We start from the raw sequence: 17,884 nt of genomic DNA on the forward strand, positions 1-17,884 counted from the left end.
GCTCCTCCGCCCTCTTTGACAAGGCCGTTGGCAGAATGAGGCTGACTTCTTATGCCGGAAGTCTTCGGCCGCCAATGCTGATTATTTATCAAAATTCAGGCAGTGGCGGGGATCGAACCCGGGACCGAAGACGTGTTTGATTATGAATCAAAGACGCTACCCCTAGACCACGGGTTCTCTCCTACATATAATGTGGTTGCTAATATTGTAGTATTACACATGGCGTCGTAAACGAATAGGATTAAGGTGAAAATGAATAGGTACAACAAGAAGACGAAGTGATACAGTAGGAGGCTAAGTGGCAATAAAGCGGATGATCTTGATATCGAGAAGTTTTGTAACTGGAAACATCACAACATCTAGAGAGGGTAAAAATAGCAGTAGTCTTTGAACGTTTCAGAGACATGAAATTTTGCAGGAGTTCCTACTGTAACCCTTCATACTATGTAGTTTTGTGAAAATATAATCAGATTTAGCTGTTCATTATGAACAACTGACCTCGAGATGATTCGTTTGCTATTATTATGCATCATTTTTATACGGTTATCCTCAAAAGTCTTGCGCTTTTATACTGTAACAGTATTTAACTCAAGTTACACGTGCAACTTTGTGAATACAGAGAAAAGTAAGAGAGATTCGATCAGTCCTGCTGCTGCTTAAGAGAAGTAAGCACCTACCTAAAAGAAACTGCACCTAATTAAGGACTACCGTAAAACTATCTAAATTAGACATTCACTGATAGTCCTGCTTACCCGCCGGGCGGGGTGGCCAAGCGGTTCTAGGCGCTACAGTCCGGTATCGCGCGACCGCTACGGTCACAGGTTCGAATCCTGCCTCGGGCATGGATGGGTGTGATGTCCTTAGGTTAGTTAGGTTTAAGTAGTTCTAAGTTCTACGGGACTGATGGCCTTAGAAGTTAAGTCCCATGGCGCCCAGAGCCATTTGAACCTGCTTACCCGACAGACAAAGTATTTTACGGAGGAATCTTATTTCGGCTTTTTGGTGCAACATATTATGCAAGTAAAGGTCATTTGAACTTTGCGCTGCATGCCAGATTAGTTCAGCGGGTTCGTTACCATGCGGGACGGCTAACATGGTAAACGGGTATCACTCGACAACTAATAGTTGGCATGGTAACAGTAAAACGAGCTTTCTCTATGGAGCCAACGTTTTTCAGTACGTCACTTTGTACATTTTAAATTATTGTTTATACAACAACCGTATCTATGGGAAAAAAGTAAGCCTTTAATTTCCACAAAATATCCATTCAGGCAGTGAAACTATTAGAACTACATTAATCTACAGGATACGCAACAGCTTTGCAAGAGATCTCTTTCTCAAATTGGAACGCTAATTAACTAACCACCGGGTCAATCCACAAGACTCACGCAATCTTACTTTCGATTTTTTGAGGCAACTCTTTTGAAAAAAACTGGTCACGACTTTCTCTATACAATTACGTGGGCTATGCAAACCTATTAAAACAGAACGTTCGGTTAGCCAAGATTTCTCAATGTTTATGTGCCTTTTCGTACTCACTCTTGATCGCCTACTAAGAGCGCTAGACAAAAAATTTCCTGTGTTGGACGCGAACCGAAATATCGTACCAATAGCGTATTCAAATGATACGGGAGTCACTGTTAACAAATGATGAACTTAACCAAGTATACGAAGTAATGGAATCTATGGAATCTTACAATAAAGTACCTAGAGAACAACTAAACTAAAAGAAGACGACGAACCTGCAGCTAGAAATAGGCTTTACCTCGGAGATAAAAATATTGGGAACTGAATGGAAACTCTGTTCCTTCCAAACAACAGCATCATTCTGGTGCACTACTGTGCCAATCTCCGAGCAAAAGACATCTCAGTCACAGAGAACTAAATATCACAGACAAAACAAAAATGCCTTAAATCCGGCGGAAGTGTGGTACATCGTTCAGATATTTCCAATAAGAAACTCAAAAGTAGAAACCACCATGTCATTCTTGGGACGATTTCTCTAGAAAGGCAACATATTCAGAGTAAAAATACAAACTACACTATCGTCATAGAAAGAGTGTGACTAACTCTAAGTGATATAATAAACAAAACAACTGCATAGTTAGTAAGCAGGAGTCGAAATTAAAAGCGGACTTTCCAAATAACCCAGTTAATAAAATGCGGTAATCATAGTCACCACATAAGTTCCGTTAAGTTACATTCACTATAAATTAAAGTACATACAGTCCTTCAGACCTACTGCAGAGTGACGGCTGTGTTGTTTTGCATACCCCTGTGATGCTAAAGCCCGATCTCTGGTGACCTACAGAGAAGGGAAGCACCCCATACAGTCATACAAATTAATTAAAGGAAATAATAATATTGTGCAACAAAAAAGTCTTACTGAATAATAGGCAGTGGGGGTGACCCAGTCAAACGTGACAGTATGGGTATCGCACAACACACATATACACATTAATGACGCGAGGGGTCATCTAACCTACGAGGGTCATTTTTAAAATAAGAACCGATTTGTAATGGCGTAAGAGCAACTTTGTTTATGAAACTACAATACGCGCATTCTTTTAACTTTCGTGCGTAGTCATCATGAACATTTAAACATTTGTCAAGTAGTGGAACCACCTTTTGGATCCCAGCAACAAATGACTCTACCGTCTGACCATCAAATCAGTCAATAACAGTTTCTTTCAACGAGCCATCATCTTTCATGCGCTTTCCACCAAGAAATTCCTTCAGTTTTGGAAACAGATGGAAGTCTGATGGTGGTAAGTCAGGGCTGTACGATGAATGATCCCGTACTTCCCAATTAAACTTGACTCGTTGTGTCTTTGTTCTAGCCGCAGTTTCAGACCGAGCATTGTCGTTAACCAGAACGACGCCGTTAGGGAGCAGTCCCCGTCGGCGATTTTGAGTAGCGCGCTTAAGTTTCAATAATGTTTCACAGTATCTCTCAGTATTTATTGTCTTTCCTCTTGGCAACAAGTCTAACAGAAACTGCCTTTCTGGTCCCAAAAAATCATGGTCATGATTTTCCGTGTTCTTGTTTGAATTTCCGTGGTTTCAGCGGGGAGTCTGAATGGCGCCACTCACTGGACTGACGTTTATTCTCTGGAGTGTAGTGCGCAATCCACGTTTCATCACAGATCACAACGTGACTCAAGAACTCGTCACAATCCTTGCGATAGCGCTCCTAAACGGACAAAGAATGTGCGTTAGCTTTGTTTTGTGTTCTTCTGTCAACATTTCTGGCACCCATCTTGCTCACACTTTTTTGTAGTAAGGTTGTCAATAACAATGTGATGAACAACGGATCTTGAAACTTGTCGAAACTTCTGATGCAGCTCGTCAATAGTGGAGCGCATGTTTGGCAAGCTGCCTCATCAACTTTTTGTGTTAAGTCATCATTCATGATAGTAGGCCGTCCAGATCGTTCTTCATTATGAATATATGTCCTCAATTAAACAGCCTATACCATTTACGCACATTTCCACGATGCATTATACCTGCAACATAAATTTCAACAAGCTGCCAGTGAATTTCAGCAGGACGAACTTGTTTTGCATTTAAGAACCGAAATACCGAGCGCACTTCACAATCGGCGGGATTACTGATTGACATGGCGACAAACGAAGTAGTATAACCATACAACCAACACCGGCAGAGACGTTAAACGTAATGGCGGCGTAGAGAAAGACTGGCCAGGAGCGGCCAATCGTGAAAGGACGTCACGTGACAGGATGAGCGGCCACGATGCGCTATCGGATCTTATTTTAAAAATGGCCCTCGTATACCAGGAACAAGAGGTCACTATTATAATCGGATTTATAGTTACAAGGTAAAACACATGAGTTACCTATTGACATAAACAAACGAACACTAAATGCTTGGACAAGGGGTCCTAATGGTGAACTGTAATCTTGGCACAGGTAGGTGGACACGATGATTTCAAAGTTAAGCAGATAATAAACGAATACGACCAGTGTTTGTAAGCTTGGTCAGTAAATTACAGGAAGAATACAGAAAAGTAATATCGAACACCAATGAGATGGCCAAAGCGCATACTGAGAACAGACAAGCTGGCTGCGATGTATTAAAACGGAATTACAGGCTCTTGAACGGAATAAACTAATATCGCGTACCTACGAAAAGGCCGATCGCAGCCATGGCGCAACTAACCGTACTCTTAGCGTAATGTGGAAAGCAGTGGCAGTAACGGCTGGGCACCCAGAGTTCAGCTCTCTTTCCGTCCTCAGAACTTAAGTAGAAACATCTTCCTTTACAACCGCAAGGCTCACCTCATCTGTAGTCCAGCAGCCTCTGTCATTACTCTTCCGTAGCATAGTGTGAAGTCATTACCCTACAAAAGCCTGAAGTGAAATGTTTTCTTTTTGGACGCTCAGTAACTTTGCTACTTTTCGTCAGAGCAGGAATTTTCCGGCCAAGTGTGGCATACATTGTCAGCTCTGTCTAGCAAAATTCAAAGAAGTTAAACAATCTCCTACTCTAGCAGATTTTTGATACTTCCCGTTAATAGTGTTCTGAGGCGTGGAGGAAGACAGAAAATATCTCCCACTATATGGAACAATTTTGAAAAGGACCTTTGAGAAGACTGGCGTGTAGGCATAGTCGAGGAACTGCACTCTCTGAGAAAAATAACGGTAAAATCCAACCAGACTGCGGGATTTCGTGGCGTCTCCTCTGATATAACGAAGATTCACATGCTAAACTATTGGAAGCGACACCTAGCTAGATATCCTTTATCTTGCTAAAAGGTGTCTATGATCAATACTATTTTTTTCAGCAGAAAGAGGCCGTCCCATGTCCCACATGGAGCATGGCGTGAGTGAACTGAATGTATGTCTGTCTACCAGAAGCTGTGGCTTCACCTCGGATTCTGAACACTTTAAAGACAGCCGACTGCTCCTAAAAGAATTCTTATCTTTTGCCAACCAGCTCGCAGGCATCCAACTGTGTAGTTCCTTCACTGTACTAAAAAGATATATGAAGGGCAATCAGTAAGAGCAGCAGTCACTCGAGGTGCGGAATCTTGATTGCAATTATTATGTAGCGTGAATGTTCGACTAGTCGTTCGAGGGAAATGAGCTAAAATATCCTGAAATCTGTTGAGTGACAGTTTCAGAGAAAAATGGAAAAAAATGGAAATTTGTGGTAATTTCCTATGGGCCAAACTGCTGAGGTCATCGGTCCCTAGGCTTACACACTACTTAATCTAACTTAAACTAACTTACGCTGAGGACGACACACACACCCGACGGAGGACTCGACCCTCCGACGGGGAGAGCGGCGCGAACCGTGACAGGGCGCCCTACACCGCGCCACCACCCCCGCGGCAGAGAAAAATGACCACCTGGCACTAGATTACAATTAAATATATTTTAAACAGAACAATTTACACTCAGCTTATAAAGGGACTAAAATCAAATACAATGTCAGAGTGTTAAACTGGACAATACTTGCAACAATCTACTCTTTAATCAGTGTCATTGATGTGAATGTCTCTTGGTAGAAGTTAATCATTAAGATAATTGAAACACATGAAAAGCTAAATAAAATAGATTAGGCATGTACTAATCAATTTCAAGCATGCAATTAGGCAGACAACATGACACACAAATCTGGCTGTGGAAAAAACTGGAACAGATTAGGATCTCAAAATAAGTTAGCGGTAATACGAAGAATACATTAATACAACATTGAGAAATAGGCGTTTCAAACCACCAAAATCAACGCAACAAATTGGCTGAAAGCAAATATGGTACATTTCACAATTATGAATAGAAATCTTATCACAGATTCCCCGACGTACTTCAATGAGAACTGAAGGTATTATGGTGTTATCAAAACACAAAATCAAAAACAAGTTGGACATTACTCTTTCTGAATAATAATACTCTTTCCGAATAATAACAGAAGCAAAGTGTAAGAATGTCTCCTTGTCATACATAGAGAACTGGGCTAGTAGACAAAGAAGCTGCATAATTAGTACAGGGCGTACTTACACCATTTCTGTACAGAATACTGAAGTGTGAATATGTTGCAATTTACACAGTTATCTGTAGACTGAGTTTGCTTTTCTGTCACTATGATATAATTGTGTTAAATGATATAATTTGTTGAATAAAATTTTGAAATAAAAAGTGGTATGAGGCGAGGAACAAAAAAATAAGAATTTAACATCCCGTTAATACACTCCTGGAAATGGAAAAAAGAACACATTGACACCGGTGTGTCAGACCCACCATACTTGCTTCGGACACTCCGAGAGGGCTGTACAAGCAATGATCACACGCACGGCACAGCGGACACACCAGGAACCGCGGTGTAGGCCGTCGAATGGCGCTAACTGCGCAGCATTTGTGAACCGCCGCCGTCAGTGTCAGCCAGTTTGCCGTGGCATACGGAGCTCCATCGCAGTCTTTAACACTGGTAGCATGCCGCGACAGCGTGGACGTGATCCGTATGTGCAGTTGACGGACTTTGAGCGAGGGCGTATAGTGGGCATGCGGGAGGCCGGGTGGACGTACCGCCGAATTGCTCAACACGTGGGGCGTGAGGTCTCCACAGTACATCGATGTTGTCGCCAGTGGTCGGCGGAAGGTCCACGTGCCCGTCGACCTGGGACCGGACCGCAGCGACGCACGGATCCACGCCAAGACCGTAGGATCCTACGCAGTGCCGTAGGGGACCGCACCGCCACTTCCCAGCAAATTAGGGACACTGTTGCTCCTGGGGTATCGGCGAGGACCATTCGCAACCGTCTCCATGAAGCTGGGCTACGGTCCCGCACACCGTTAGGCCGTCTTCCGCTCACGCCCCAACATCGTGCAGCCCGCCTCCAGTGGTGTCGCGACAGGCGTGAATGGAGGGACGAATGGAGATGTGTCGTCTTCAGCGATGAGAGTCGCTTCTGCCTTGGTGCCAATGATGGTCGTATGCGTGTTTGGCGCCGTGCAGGTGAGCGCCACAATCAGGACTGCATACGACCGAGGCACACAGGGCCAACACCCGGCATCATGGTGTGGGGAGCGATCTCCTACACTGGCCGTACACCACTGGTGATCGTCGAGGGGACACTGAATAGTGCACGGTACATCCAAACCGTCATCGAACCCATCGTTCTACCATTCCTAGACCGGCAAGGGAACTTGCTGTTCCAACAGGACAATGCACGTCCGCATGTATCCCGTGCCTCCCAACGTGCTGTAGAAGGTGTAAGTCAACTACCCTGGCCAGCAAGATCTCCGGATCTATCCCCCATTGAGCATGTTTGGGACTGGATGAAGCGTCGTCTCACGCGGTCTGCACGTCCAGCACGAACGCTGGTCCAACTGAGGCGCCAGGTGGAAATGGCATGGCAAGCCGTTCCACAGGACTGCATCCAGCATCTCTACGATCGTCTCCATGGGAAATAGCAGCCTGCATTGCTGCAAAAGGTGGATATACACTGTACTAGTGCCGACATTGTGCATGCTCTGTTGCCTGTGTCTATGTGCCTGTGGTTCTGTCAGTGTGATCATGTGATGTATCTGACCCCAGGAATGTGTCAATAAAGTTTCCCCTTCCTGGGACAATGAATTCACGGTGTTCTTATTTCAATTTCCAGGAGTGTACAAGGATAGCTAAGGCGGATTATGGGTCATGGCCTTGTGAAATATTCAGGTCGGTCTGTTCATCTCACGAGTTATGTGGACCTCACGTGTTCACTTTTTCTGTAAAGATTTCGTATAGGTGCCAATTTAAGAATGGTATAAAAGTACAGATAGGGTCCGACGATCTGTGCAATAATAAAAATAACCTTTATAGCCACGAGTACACGCCCTGGTGTAGAGCTCTCAGTGGTGCCAGTTGGTATTTTAGAGTTCTCTCTCTCTCTCTCTCTCTTTCCCCGTCTCTAAGCTGTTAGCCAGCCGCGATGGGGGACAGTCCACAAGGTGTGACGACCTTCTCCAGCAGAATTGAAATTGTGGGCACGGGTTATGAGTCCTGTCCGGCTGTCTCAGTGGATAGCTCATTTGGTGGCGAAACGATAAGGTTTCAGGTTGGAAACCCGGTCTGGCACACAATTTAAATATGCCACGAAGTTTCCGTATCTTCGTTGTTTCTGAAAGTTAGAGACCAGCAGTATAATCGCCATAAGTCTTAGGCCGCTTTATTGCTCCAAACTCGTTTCGCAGTGATGTTGCTCAGTGTCTGATACCACCTGTTTCAATATTTGGTATGCTATTACCCAGTCTTGTAGTTGGTCAAAGTATCATAATTCCAATTAAGTCCCTGCCCGACTATTGCAAACACAATGGAATCTCCTCATAGCGCTACTCTGCTAATTTAAAAATGGTTCAAATGGCTCAGAGCACTATGGGACTTAACATCTTAGGTCATCAGTCCCCTACAACTTAGAACTACTTAAACCTAACTAACCTAAGGACACCACACACATCCATACCCGAGGCAGGATTCGAACCTGCGACCGTAGCAGTCGCGCGGTTCCTGACTGAAGCGCCTAGAACCGCTCGGCCACCACGGCCGGCACCCTGCTAGTTATGCCGTCTCCTGTGTAAGGAAACTTGGAGTTTTTTCCGTTGATTTTACGCTATCGAGCGCGTTCTAATGTTGAAATGTCATGAACTACGTGAATTGTGAGCTGCTGAAACCAATAGTAAAAGAGCACCAGCTCACAATTTAGCTAAATGTAGCAAACTGTAGTACACCAATGGAACACTTATTTCCAGTTTCAGTCACTCTACAGTTACGTCCACGATTTGTTACCATGGTCATACCAATTTTAGCAGAAGAACTGCGCTGTATTTTGCATTATGAACTGCATTTGTGGCATATACTTGTGAAATGTTTCATGTGCGTCTAAACGTCAGCTTGCCCTGGTGGTTAAATACTGACTTCAGTAACAGCACTGAATGGTGTTCATGCATTTCTACATCCACGTTCAAATTGTACCTACCATGTATAAGGAAAGTAACAGTTGCTGTAAGCTGATGTGGTGCACCACAATGTATGTTACTATACATCTAAAGGCAACAATATCTTACAGTTTTTGCAAGCGAAAGATGGCAACTGTCGCGTCTCAGGTTTAGAATGTTAGAAAGAGATATCAACGAAACTGCAACACATTACTGACAACGACTTGTTACTTTAAGATATTAAGTTTTTTGCTGTAACATTAGAGCATTATTTCAATTTTTACATTAATCTAATTACTAATGTTATTTTTGCTAAACAATATGGGTAGAGGTGAGGCGTAGAGATATTGATTGCCGTTATATAGACATTTTTTTGTTGTATTTGATTATGTAAAGGAAACACATCCCTAGTCCATTATGAACGCAGTGTTTTATTGCTAAAGGTGCTCTACTTGTCAATACCTATACTTTTACTAGTAACGAACTGGACACATTTTAATCACGTACTCCCGTGTTGATGAGACGCTGGTGCTCATATTTGTTTCAATAGCACATCGAGATATGATAAATACTTTAAAGTATAGGACCTCGTACCTCATGTACGAATTGCAAGCTTATCTGAGTGGGTCTTATCCGTGCGAACTGTTATTGTAGGCTGAGTTTGTGTCAATTTTTATTGCCGTGCTGCTCGTGGCGCACTAAGTATTTACGCTTAACGTCGTATTGGTTAATTTAATAGCGTACGTTTGACACACGGAACTAAAAAGAACTTGAAAGGTAATTTCCTTACCAATTCCTTCTTAAGACCATATGCATTTCATAGAAATTGTGAAAATGAATTTTCTGCCTTGTGACTTTTATTTGTATTTTAAGTGCAACGTTACTGTTTGTTTTCAGAGACCTGGAGAGCAACAAGATTGGTGACCTGCAACCAAATTCTGTTTCAGTGGAAACAGCGCAATTGTAAGTACTATTAACGTCTACGACTACTGAGTTTATTGTTGTTACGAGCTATCAGCATAGCTCGCGCTCAGGTGAACGTATTTTGTTCCGAGAAGTAGTTTTATAATCTTCTCATCGATTGCCATGTTATACAAGAAAGTCTAGTCTCATTATATCTGAAGTATACATTCCACAACAAAAAACAACAAATATCGGACGTGTAGGACACAGAGATAGAAAGTTAAATTATAGCTGACTGCAAAAGTCTCCTACAATGCCGCTAACGTTACACACCTTATAGTTATTTGCAGAATAAAAGTTCGCATGGTGACTGCTGGTTCTGATCACCCTTTCACACTCTTACGCTACATGTGACGGATAAGAGAAACATAGTGGTCTTGGCATATATTAATGCATAATAATATGTGTACTACTCACACTAGTTGCGACCCGTCACTATGTCAAATTATACAAGATGATCCAAAAGTAGCTATACACACTTCTTGTGTGTAACGTATGCATCAAAATAAGACTAAAACTTTAAATAAGGTTTTATTTTAAATTCCTTATTTCAGTGTTCAGAGTTATGCAGTAGAGTGGGGATCACAAATGAAACACAAACAACGCAAAGTTAATTCTTCTCAGAAAGCAACGACACGAAGGAACCCGAAATCCAGCTCAGCTATGTACTGTACGTTTACCCCAGGACATGTTAAAAATGATGTCCATGTAGATGAAGACAGTGACGTCCTCGACTTCTTACCATTCTCGGAATGTTGGAGGCTCCGTTCATCTCATTCTGCACAGTTGCAGAGCTATTCTCAATTAGCTGCTGTAGTTGGGCTACTTTCACACCATGCTCCTTGAGACGACCCCAAAGGTAGAAGCCCAGGTGTTGAGATACGGAGATTCGGCGGACCAAGCAACTGGTCTTGCAGGACCCGTCCACTTATCAGGATGAGCAACTTAGAGATACTTTCTTGCCGACTGAAATTTTCAGGGGCACCGTCGACAAAGCAACATCGGTCGATACGGAGACGAACACGCAGACAATACGCAAAAAAGCCTATACTAGCCAATGATGCAATGTCTACCACAAATGACCTTATGCATCACAATACGGAAATAAAGCAGTATCAGATAAAAATTTATCTAACATTTCACTCTTATTTTGAGCCGTGTATTACACCCACAAAGCGTATGCAGTTACTTTTGAATCACCCTCTATATTTGATAAATATTAAGTAAATGAAAAATATGTCACTTTTCCAGTAAGAGTACGATATATATCCAGATTATTTCTATCACTACTTCAGTTTGAGGATTTATTGATTTTACAAAATGTGTATCTTTTCAGCTATCCCTTTGGTAGGTTTTTGAACGTTATTCGACTGACAGCGTTGACGACGTTACACATTCGGCGCACAAAAATTCTACTATCTTGAACTGAAAAATGGTAATATCTTGTTTCAACATCACTGACTTTGTGCACAGACACTGAAGTAAGAAGGTTCTTTTATATGCAAAAACATCGAAATTACAGCACGAGTTGATAGCTCCTATGGCCACTGCGGAGAAAAATGAAATGAGTTTCAGATGGCACTACAATAAAGATTTTCATTTATTCAGACTGAGGCTTTGTAGGTGGTAAGGTCGACAGCATTTCTAAAACTGAACAACCTCGTAGAACCTCGAGACTTGAATCTGAGACCTTTGCCTTTCTGGAGGAATTGCTCTACCAACTTTTTCTTTCTTATTTTTCGAACTCTTTGTTTTACGTTTTTCGTCAATGGTTGTGTGCACATGTCTCGCGGCGTCTTTAAAATTCTGATGAGACCCTTCACTCGGCTTTTTCATTACAGAAGTTGGCCTGAATCCTTACCGAACACCCTGAACCACTTTGCCGGCACCGACTGAGCTAGCCAAACAGGGTCTTGACTCGCCCTCATAGCTTTCCTTCCATCATTGTCTCTCTCGTAACTTCGCAGAAGATGTATCTCTCAGTCGGTAGAGAACCTGCACCCAAATGGCAATACTAAGCTGTATTATAGTTTTGTTCACAGGAGTCACCGGGGTGTAGTGAGTTTTAGCACAGGGGCTAACGTTTAAGTATGATTAACTGGAGACTTGGTCGGCTCGGTGCTTCTCAAAAGGTCACAGCGCTCGGTGCGGAGATAGCTTCCCTAACACTCGGTTCAAACCTTCCTTGAATAGAAAGTTCCGAAGAAGATCGACGATTTTCGTCAAGGCTTAATTTAGTAAACGCTAGAAGGTCCCGAGCTTTTTCCTCGAATCTCAGAGGCAGGCATTACGAGAGAGCCATAGTCCTACTTTACTGTTTGAATTCCGAGAGCGCACCCTCCAACAGAATCCAGCAACAACTAACTCCTTCACATTTTATGAGCGTGATGGAAAACTCAAACCCTTGAGGTCATGTGAACGTTTACCGGCTGTGACACCGGCGATGCATCATTCACTAATGGAACAGAAGAGGCTGAAATGATCGTGGCACGCGATTTGTCCTCCGTCACGTAACACAAGGTGGCTTATGACTGTATAGATGTAGATGTACAGTATGCTTTATGAAATAGATATTATCGCGTAATGAATAATTAAACTTTTAGTTGGATACTTCATACAACGATAACTGTGCCGTTATTCTTATTGTATGAAATGGTTTTGAAAAATAGAATTAATGAATATTTTCTTTTTATGTCTGTTAAAAGCCACAGCTAATTTTTCTCAGGGTGCTATCACCAACAACAGCATACATATCCCAACGTGAAGACATCAGTCCTACTCATGAGGGATTAAAGATCCTTTCTTAATATTACGCGATAGTACGTTTAAACAATGCTTAGTTATTTTTTCTGTGGGGCTGCATGCTCCAAGATAGCAGCCTATGTGCAATGGATTATTCTTTTAATACATTTAGTATTAATGACTGTTAGAAGAACTTATATAATTTTTGTCATTAATGGCTTGGCTACAATAATAAGCCTACACAAAAGTCGCCAGGGCAACATTTAATTACTACACACTGAGTCATATACAGGATAGGTACTCGCTACTGACAAAAACACACACTACAGTTATTAATCTCATGTATATATATTCAGCACATTTATATTTATATATTATATTTATACTACAAATAATTGTACCAGTTACAGACCGTGAACAATTAACGTCCGTCAACGAGAACAGCAGAATCAATAAGACAATGAAACAAAAAAACACTCATTCTTCCTCTACAAAAGAACACAGATAATAATGTTTGTAATTCTGATAGCGCAGGTAACGGTTCTCCATTCTTAAGTCACTCGAATTTTTTTTTTCTTCTACCGGAGGCAATGCTATAATATCCTTACTCATTGCTTGAGGTTTGCATGAAAATGTTGCAATACAAGATCATATTTAGTACCCTTCTTGTATCTTATCATAAAACAAAGACATTTGCCTCTGGGACCATTATTTCTGCAATTTACTTATGCCAACGTCTTGCTACATTTATGAAGACAGCAGCACCGTCGGCACCATAATTTCAAAGAAGCCTTTTCTAACAGTCAAATGGACGAAGAAAAGTTTGACACCGTCCCTCACTACTTTTCCCTTCTCTGCTCATCACTTATTTCTCCATCTGTCTCTTTGAAAATATTTTTGCAGCTGCTATCTTCCTATCTCTGCTACTATTCATACAGTCTTGTATCTCGCTTGTTTCTTTTGCGTTCTTTATTTCCATACCGCCGTAGAACACACGCCATATCTACCTTTCTTACACTATTATTACTGTTGTTAATTATTATTATTATTGTTTGTTGAATCACTGAATTTACCTGCTACTGATGACCATAACGGTTACGTCAACTATGTTCTCCGACAAACCGACAATATAGTCTCCATGTGTTCAGCACAGTTGCCTTCTGCAGTTATCAACAGAGCGAAAGATGCACTTCTTGGTGCTGTAGACTCGTGTTAGCTTGCTTTGGGGTCATACCAGTGTCCGATATATCCACTGGGACGAGTGCGCAAAGTTTTGCTTCCTCAGCAGTTTTACTTCATCTGCCCTCTTCTTACTGCAAATTGGGTGTGTTGGGGAAGCTGATCTGCTTGTTGAACTACGCTACACAATCACTTTGTGGGTGCAAATGGTTGACATACATACGTAATGTATGGTTTGCATGTGATCCCCACATTACCTGCTGTTATGACCTAGTGCTTAGGATCACTTCTGACAGTTCCTAGACCCAGTTGCTGAGACCACAGCTATAAGTCACCACTGAAACTCCATATGAATCTATGGTACTGGAGAAGTTTCTGTTTATCTTTCCGAAAGAGCTCGATTTAAAATTTGAGGAAATTCTACTGTGCCAATATATGAAAATTATTTTGCGCTTTTGAACATCGATCTTTTCCTTGAAGAAGGCGTAATACGTGCATACGTCGTATAGGCCCTACACACATTATGTTTCCAGCAATTAGTAAAGTAGCTTGGACCTTGCCCGTTCTTACATTCATCCTCCTCCATTTGTCCTGACTTAATAGCACATCTGTGTTTTTCAAAAACCATTTCTACAGCTTGTTGAAAGTGGGTAAACTGCGTTTCATTTTAAGTATACCATATCACTATTAATTTTCTGAAACTAATTTTAGTGGTCCGCTGCTCGTGGTCGTGCGGTACCGTTCTCGCTTCCCGCGCCCGGGTTCCCGGGCTCGATTCCCGACGGGGTCAGGGATTTTCTCTGCCTCGTGATGACTGGGTGTTGTGTGATGTCCTTAGGTTAGTTAGGTTTAAGTAGTTCTAAGTTCTAGGGGACTGATGACCATAGATGTTAAGTCCCATAGTGCTCAGAGCCATTTGAACCATTTTTTTAATTTTAGTGTTACCTCATATAACCTACTCATTTTTGTTACGTCAATTAATTATTATTATTGTTGTTATTATTATTACAGCTATAAATTTTCTCAGCATAATTATTAATCATCTTTAACTATATTTTAATCTCGATGCCACTTTTATCAACTGTTGAGTATTGTCTAAGTACCGCCTTTGAGAACGGTACACTAAATTTTATATTCCATTCGATCGATGCGAGGTAAATACAGCTTTCAATTTAGCGTGATTTGCAATCAGTTACGAACAGTTTAAATTTAAATTGTACTGATTAAAAGTGCAGATGGTGCTAACAGCCAATTACTTGCCAGTTTTAATTTGCGGTTACTTCCACCACATCGCCACCTGCTGAACTCTACCCCTCAATTAACGGTCTCCACTGGCGATCTATACTCACCATGCTGCTTGTGGGGAAGCTATTAGGTGCCTGTGAAGAATGTGATTAGTGGTGTCCCATTGCAGGTGATACTAATTATAAAAGCCATTACGCAAAATCTAAAATAAAATTAACTATTGGGACAGCAGCAGACGTGAAACTTAAGTTCCTAGACATCACCATAAACAGAATGAACAACAAACATAACTTTCTAATATACAGGGAATCCACAACTACACGTAGAGCCATTCACAATCAGTCGAATCGCCCACTGATACACAAACATTCAAGTTTTAAATGCAAGCTTCACAGGCTTAACAGAACCCCATTATATAAACTCAGCTGTACACCGGAAGTAAACACAATACACCAGATAGCCAGGGAGAATGGATGCAATTCAGAAACAAAGAAAACTAACCAATCAAAATAAAAAATGAATTACCAGGCACAACAAAGAGCAAGGAATACTAACACATGTCAAACACAGGGAGTAAGTAGAAACCGTAACATTTTGAATGTGATACTACATGGCACGTACTAAGATACAGCAACAGGGAAATCCACCTGAGGGGGAACGTAGAGAAGATTCAACAACTACAATTATCATAACACTCAAACAACACAATACAGAAACAATTCAACACTAACATCGCCTTTGCTGACAATTTTAACAAAGCTAGAATATAAGTTAACTTTTAGTTCATGCTAATCTAATTACCTTCAAACTAATGTAACTCCAGACTTCGAGGAATTTTAAAACTCATCATTCTGAGCACCCAAAGCCCTAAAAACTGACAGTACACACTCCACTTTAGCAGATCTTCTCATAGAGCAATACCATCACAGATATGATATTGAAACTGATCTCTAGGTCTCAAAGAAAGCAATAGTCCCTGCCAAAAACTTGCAATACATGGAACTACCACAGACAAGCAATACGAAGAAGGAGAGGTTTGAACAAACACACAACACTACGAAATGCAACTCTATCTGAAACACTCAGTGCATTACACAAAGATACCCACACACACATACGAGTACATCTTCTCCTCCAGCAGATGCACCACAAAAACTCGCACAGAACGTTCAAAATTGGTGCAGCACTGGAAAAGAAAACATAAACGATGAACAAATGAGCGGCTACAGTAATATCGCGTGTCTCGATGAGTACGATGATGTATGTTTTCTCCCAAACTTTGTTTTGTGTGCAAGAACGTGTGGTACCAGCTGAGTATAAAAGGTGCGAAAAAAGTGCATGCAATTACAAACAAAACATAGCAAAGTGGTATAATAGGACAAAAGACGTAAAACCGGACGTAGACCACTACCGATCCCGGAAAAAGTATTTCAGAATTAATATCTCTCTCTGCAAATATTTCCGACTACTTTGTAGACGACATTATGTTGCGCTACAGAAGGTATAAAAGCAATCTGACCTGTACAAATTCATTTTCACAGTTAATGTAGTTTCAGGTGAGCGGTCAGAACCAAAAAGATATTTGTTATAGCTTTTAGGCTTAAAATAGAAAACCAAACATGAACTTTGTATAATATTTTTTACAAAAATAGAGACTCACAGAAAATAAAATATAACTGCCGAAATACGAGTGGGTAACAGAAGCAAGATATACATTGCGTTTTGGAGAAGGAGTTTAAGAACCCAAATTTAATTCGCAAAAAACGAAAAGAACGTCAACTGGAGCTTCTAACTCTAGCAAGATGATAATATACTCTATCTGGCACTGTGCCGTCTTTATATTTTCCCGTTAAGTGAATGTTAACCCGCTTAGACACAATACTAAAGCACTGGTATACACCTGTAATACATTATGGATTAGATTTTCTTTTTTTTTTAGATTAATTATACGAATTTTCTAATGTTGAGAAACTTACTTGGTTGCTAATATTATATGACTATGAATTACATGAAATACAAACACATACGCTCACCAGCCATAACACTATGACCACCGACCTACTATCGATTATAAATCTGTCCAGGTGACAGCACCGTCACCTGAACGGAAGTGACTCCTAATCAGACGCACGCAGGGTGCGAGTAATATCAATGACCGTGGTGACCGTTTGTAGAATGGGGAAGGATCGCGATCTATGTGAGTCCGACCGAGGGCAGATTGTGCTGGTACGGAAGCTTGGCAGGAGCACTGTGGAAACTGCACGACTTTTTGGATATTCGAGGAGTGCTATGGTGAGTGTCTTCAAAACTTGAAGAAACCAAGGTGAAACAATGTCCAGACGCTATGAGTTTCGTGGCCGCCCCTCATTACATATGTCGGACTTTGAAGGCGGGGCAGACTGCCAAAAAAGGACAGGAGGCGAACTGTGGCGGAACTAACATCAGACTTTAATGCTGGGCAGAGTACAAGTGTGTCTGGAAACACAGTCCACTGACGGCTTCTAACGATGGGTCTCCGCAGCTGACGACCCACGCATGTGCCAATGTTAACACCACGACAACGGCAAACACGACTGAAATGGGTACGTGACCATCGGCACTAGACATTACAGCAGTGGCAGAGCAATGCGTGGTCTGAAGAATCCCGGTATCTCATTCATCATGCCGAGGAGAAGACGCCAATCCGTCGTCTTCCAGGGATACTGTTCATTTACACCTATACTGCGAGACGGAGAAAAGATGGCAGCAGCTCCATTGTTGTCTGCAGAACATTTACATGGGCATGAATGGCCCCAGAGGAACTCGTGCAAGGCACC

At 41.7% G+C, this 17,884-nt stretch overlaps 1 protein-coding gene across 1 annotated transcript in view; it reads left to right on the forward strand.

Moving 5' to 3' along the window:
* Positions 1 to 17,884, forward strand: part of LOC124595971 (thyrotropin receptor-like) — a gene marked incomplete at its 5' end in the record, with an annotated part of 363,740 nt that overhangs the window by 19,824 nt on the left and 326,032 nt on the right. Inside the window, one exon of the mRNA XM_047134913.1 lies at positions 9,837 to 9,902. Within this exon, the coding sequence (XP_046990869.1) occupies positions 9,837 to 9,902 (66 nt within the window). The remainder of the gene's footprint in view (positions 1 to 9,836; positions 9,903 to 17,884) is intronic.

This window comes from Schistocerca americana, chromosome 1 (assembly GCF_021461395.2).
Source record: "Schistocerca americana isolate TAMUIC-IGC-003095 chromosome 1, iqSchAmer2.1, whole genome shotgun sequence".
NCBI classification, from domain to species: domain Eukaryota; kingdom Metazoa; phylum Arthropoda; class Insecta; order Orthoptera; family Acrididae; genus Schistocerca; species Schistocerca americana.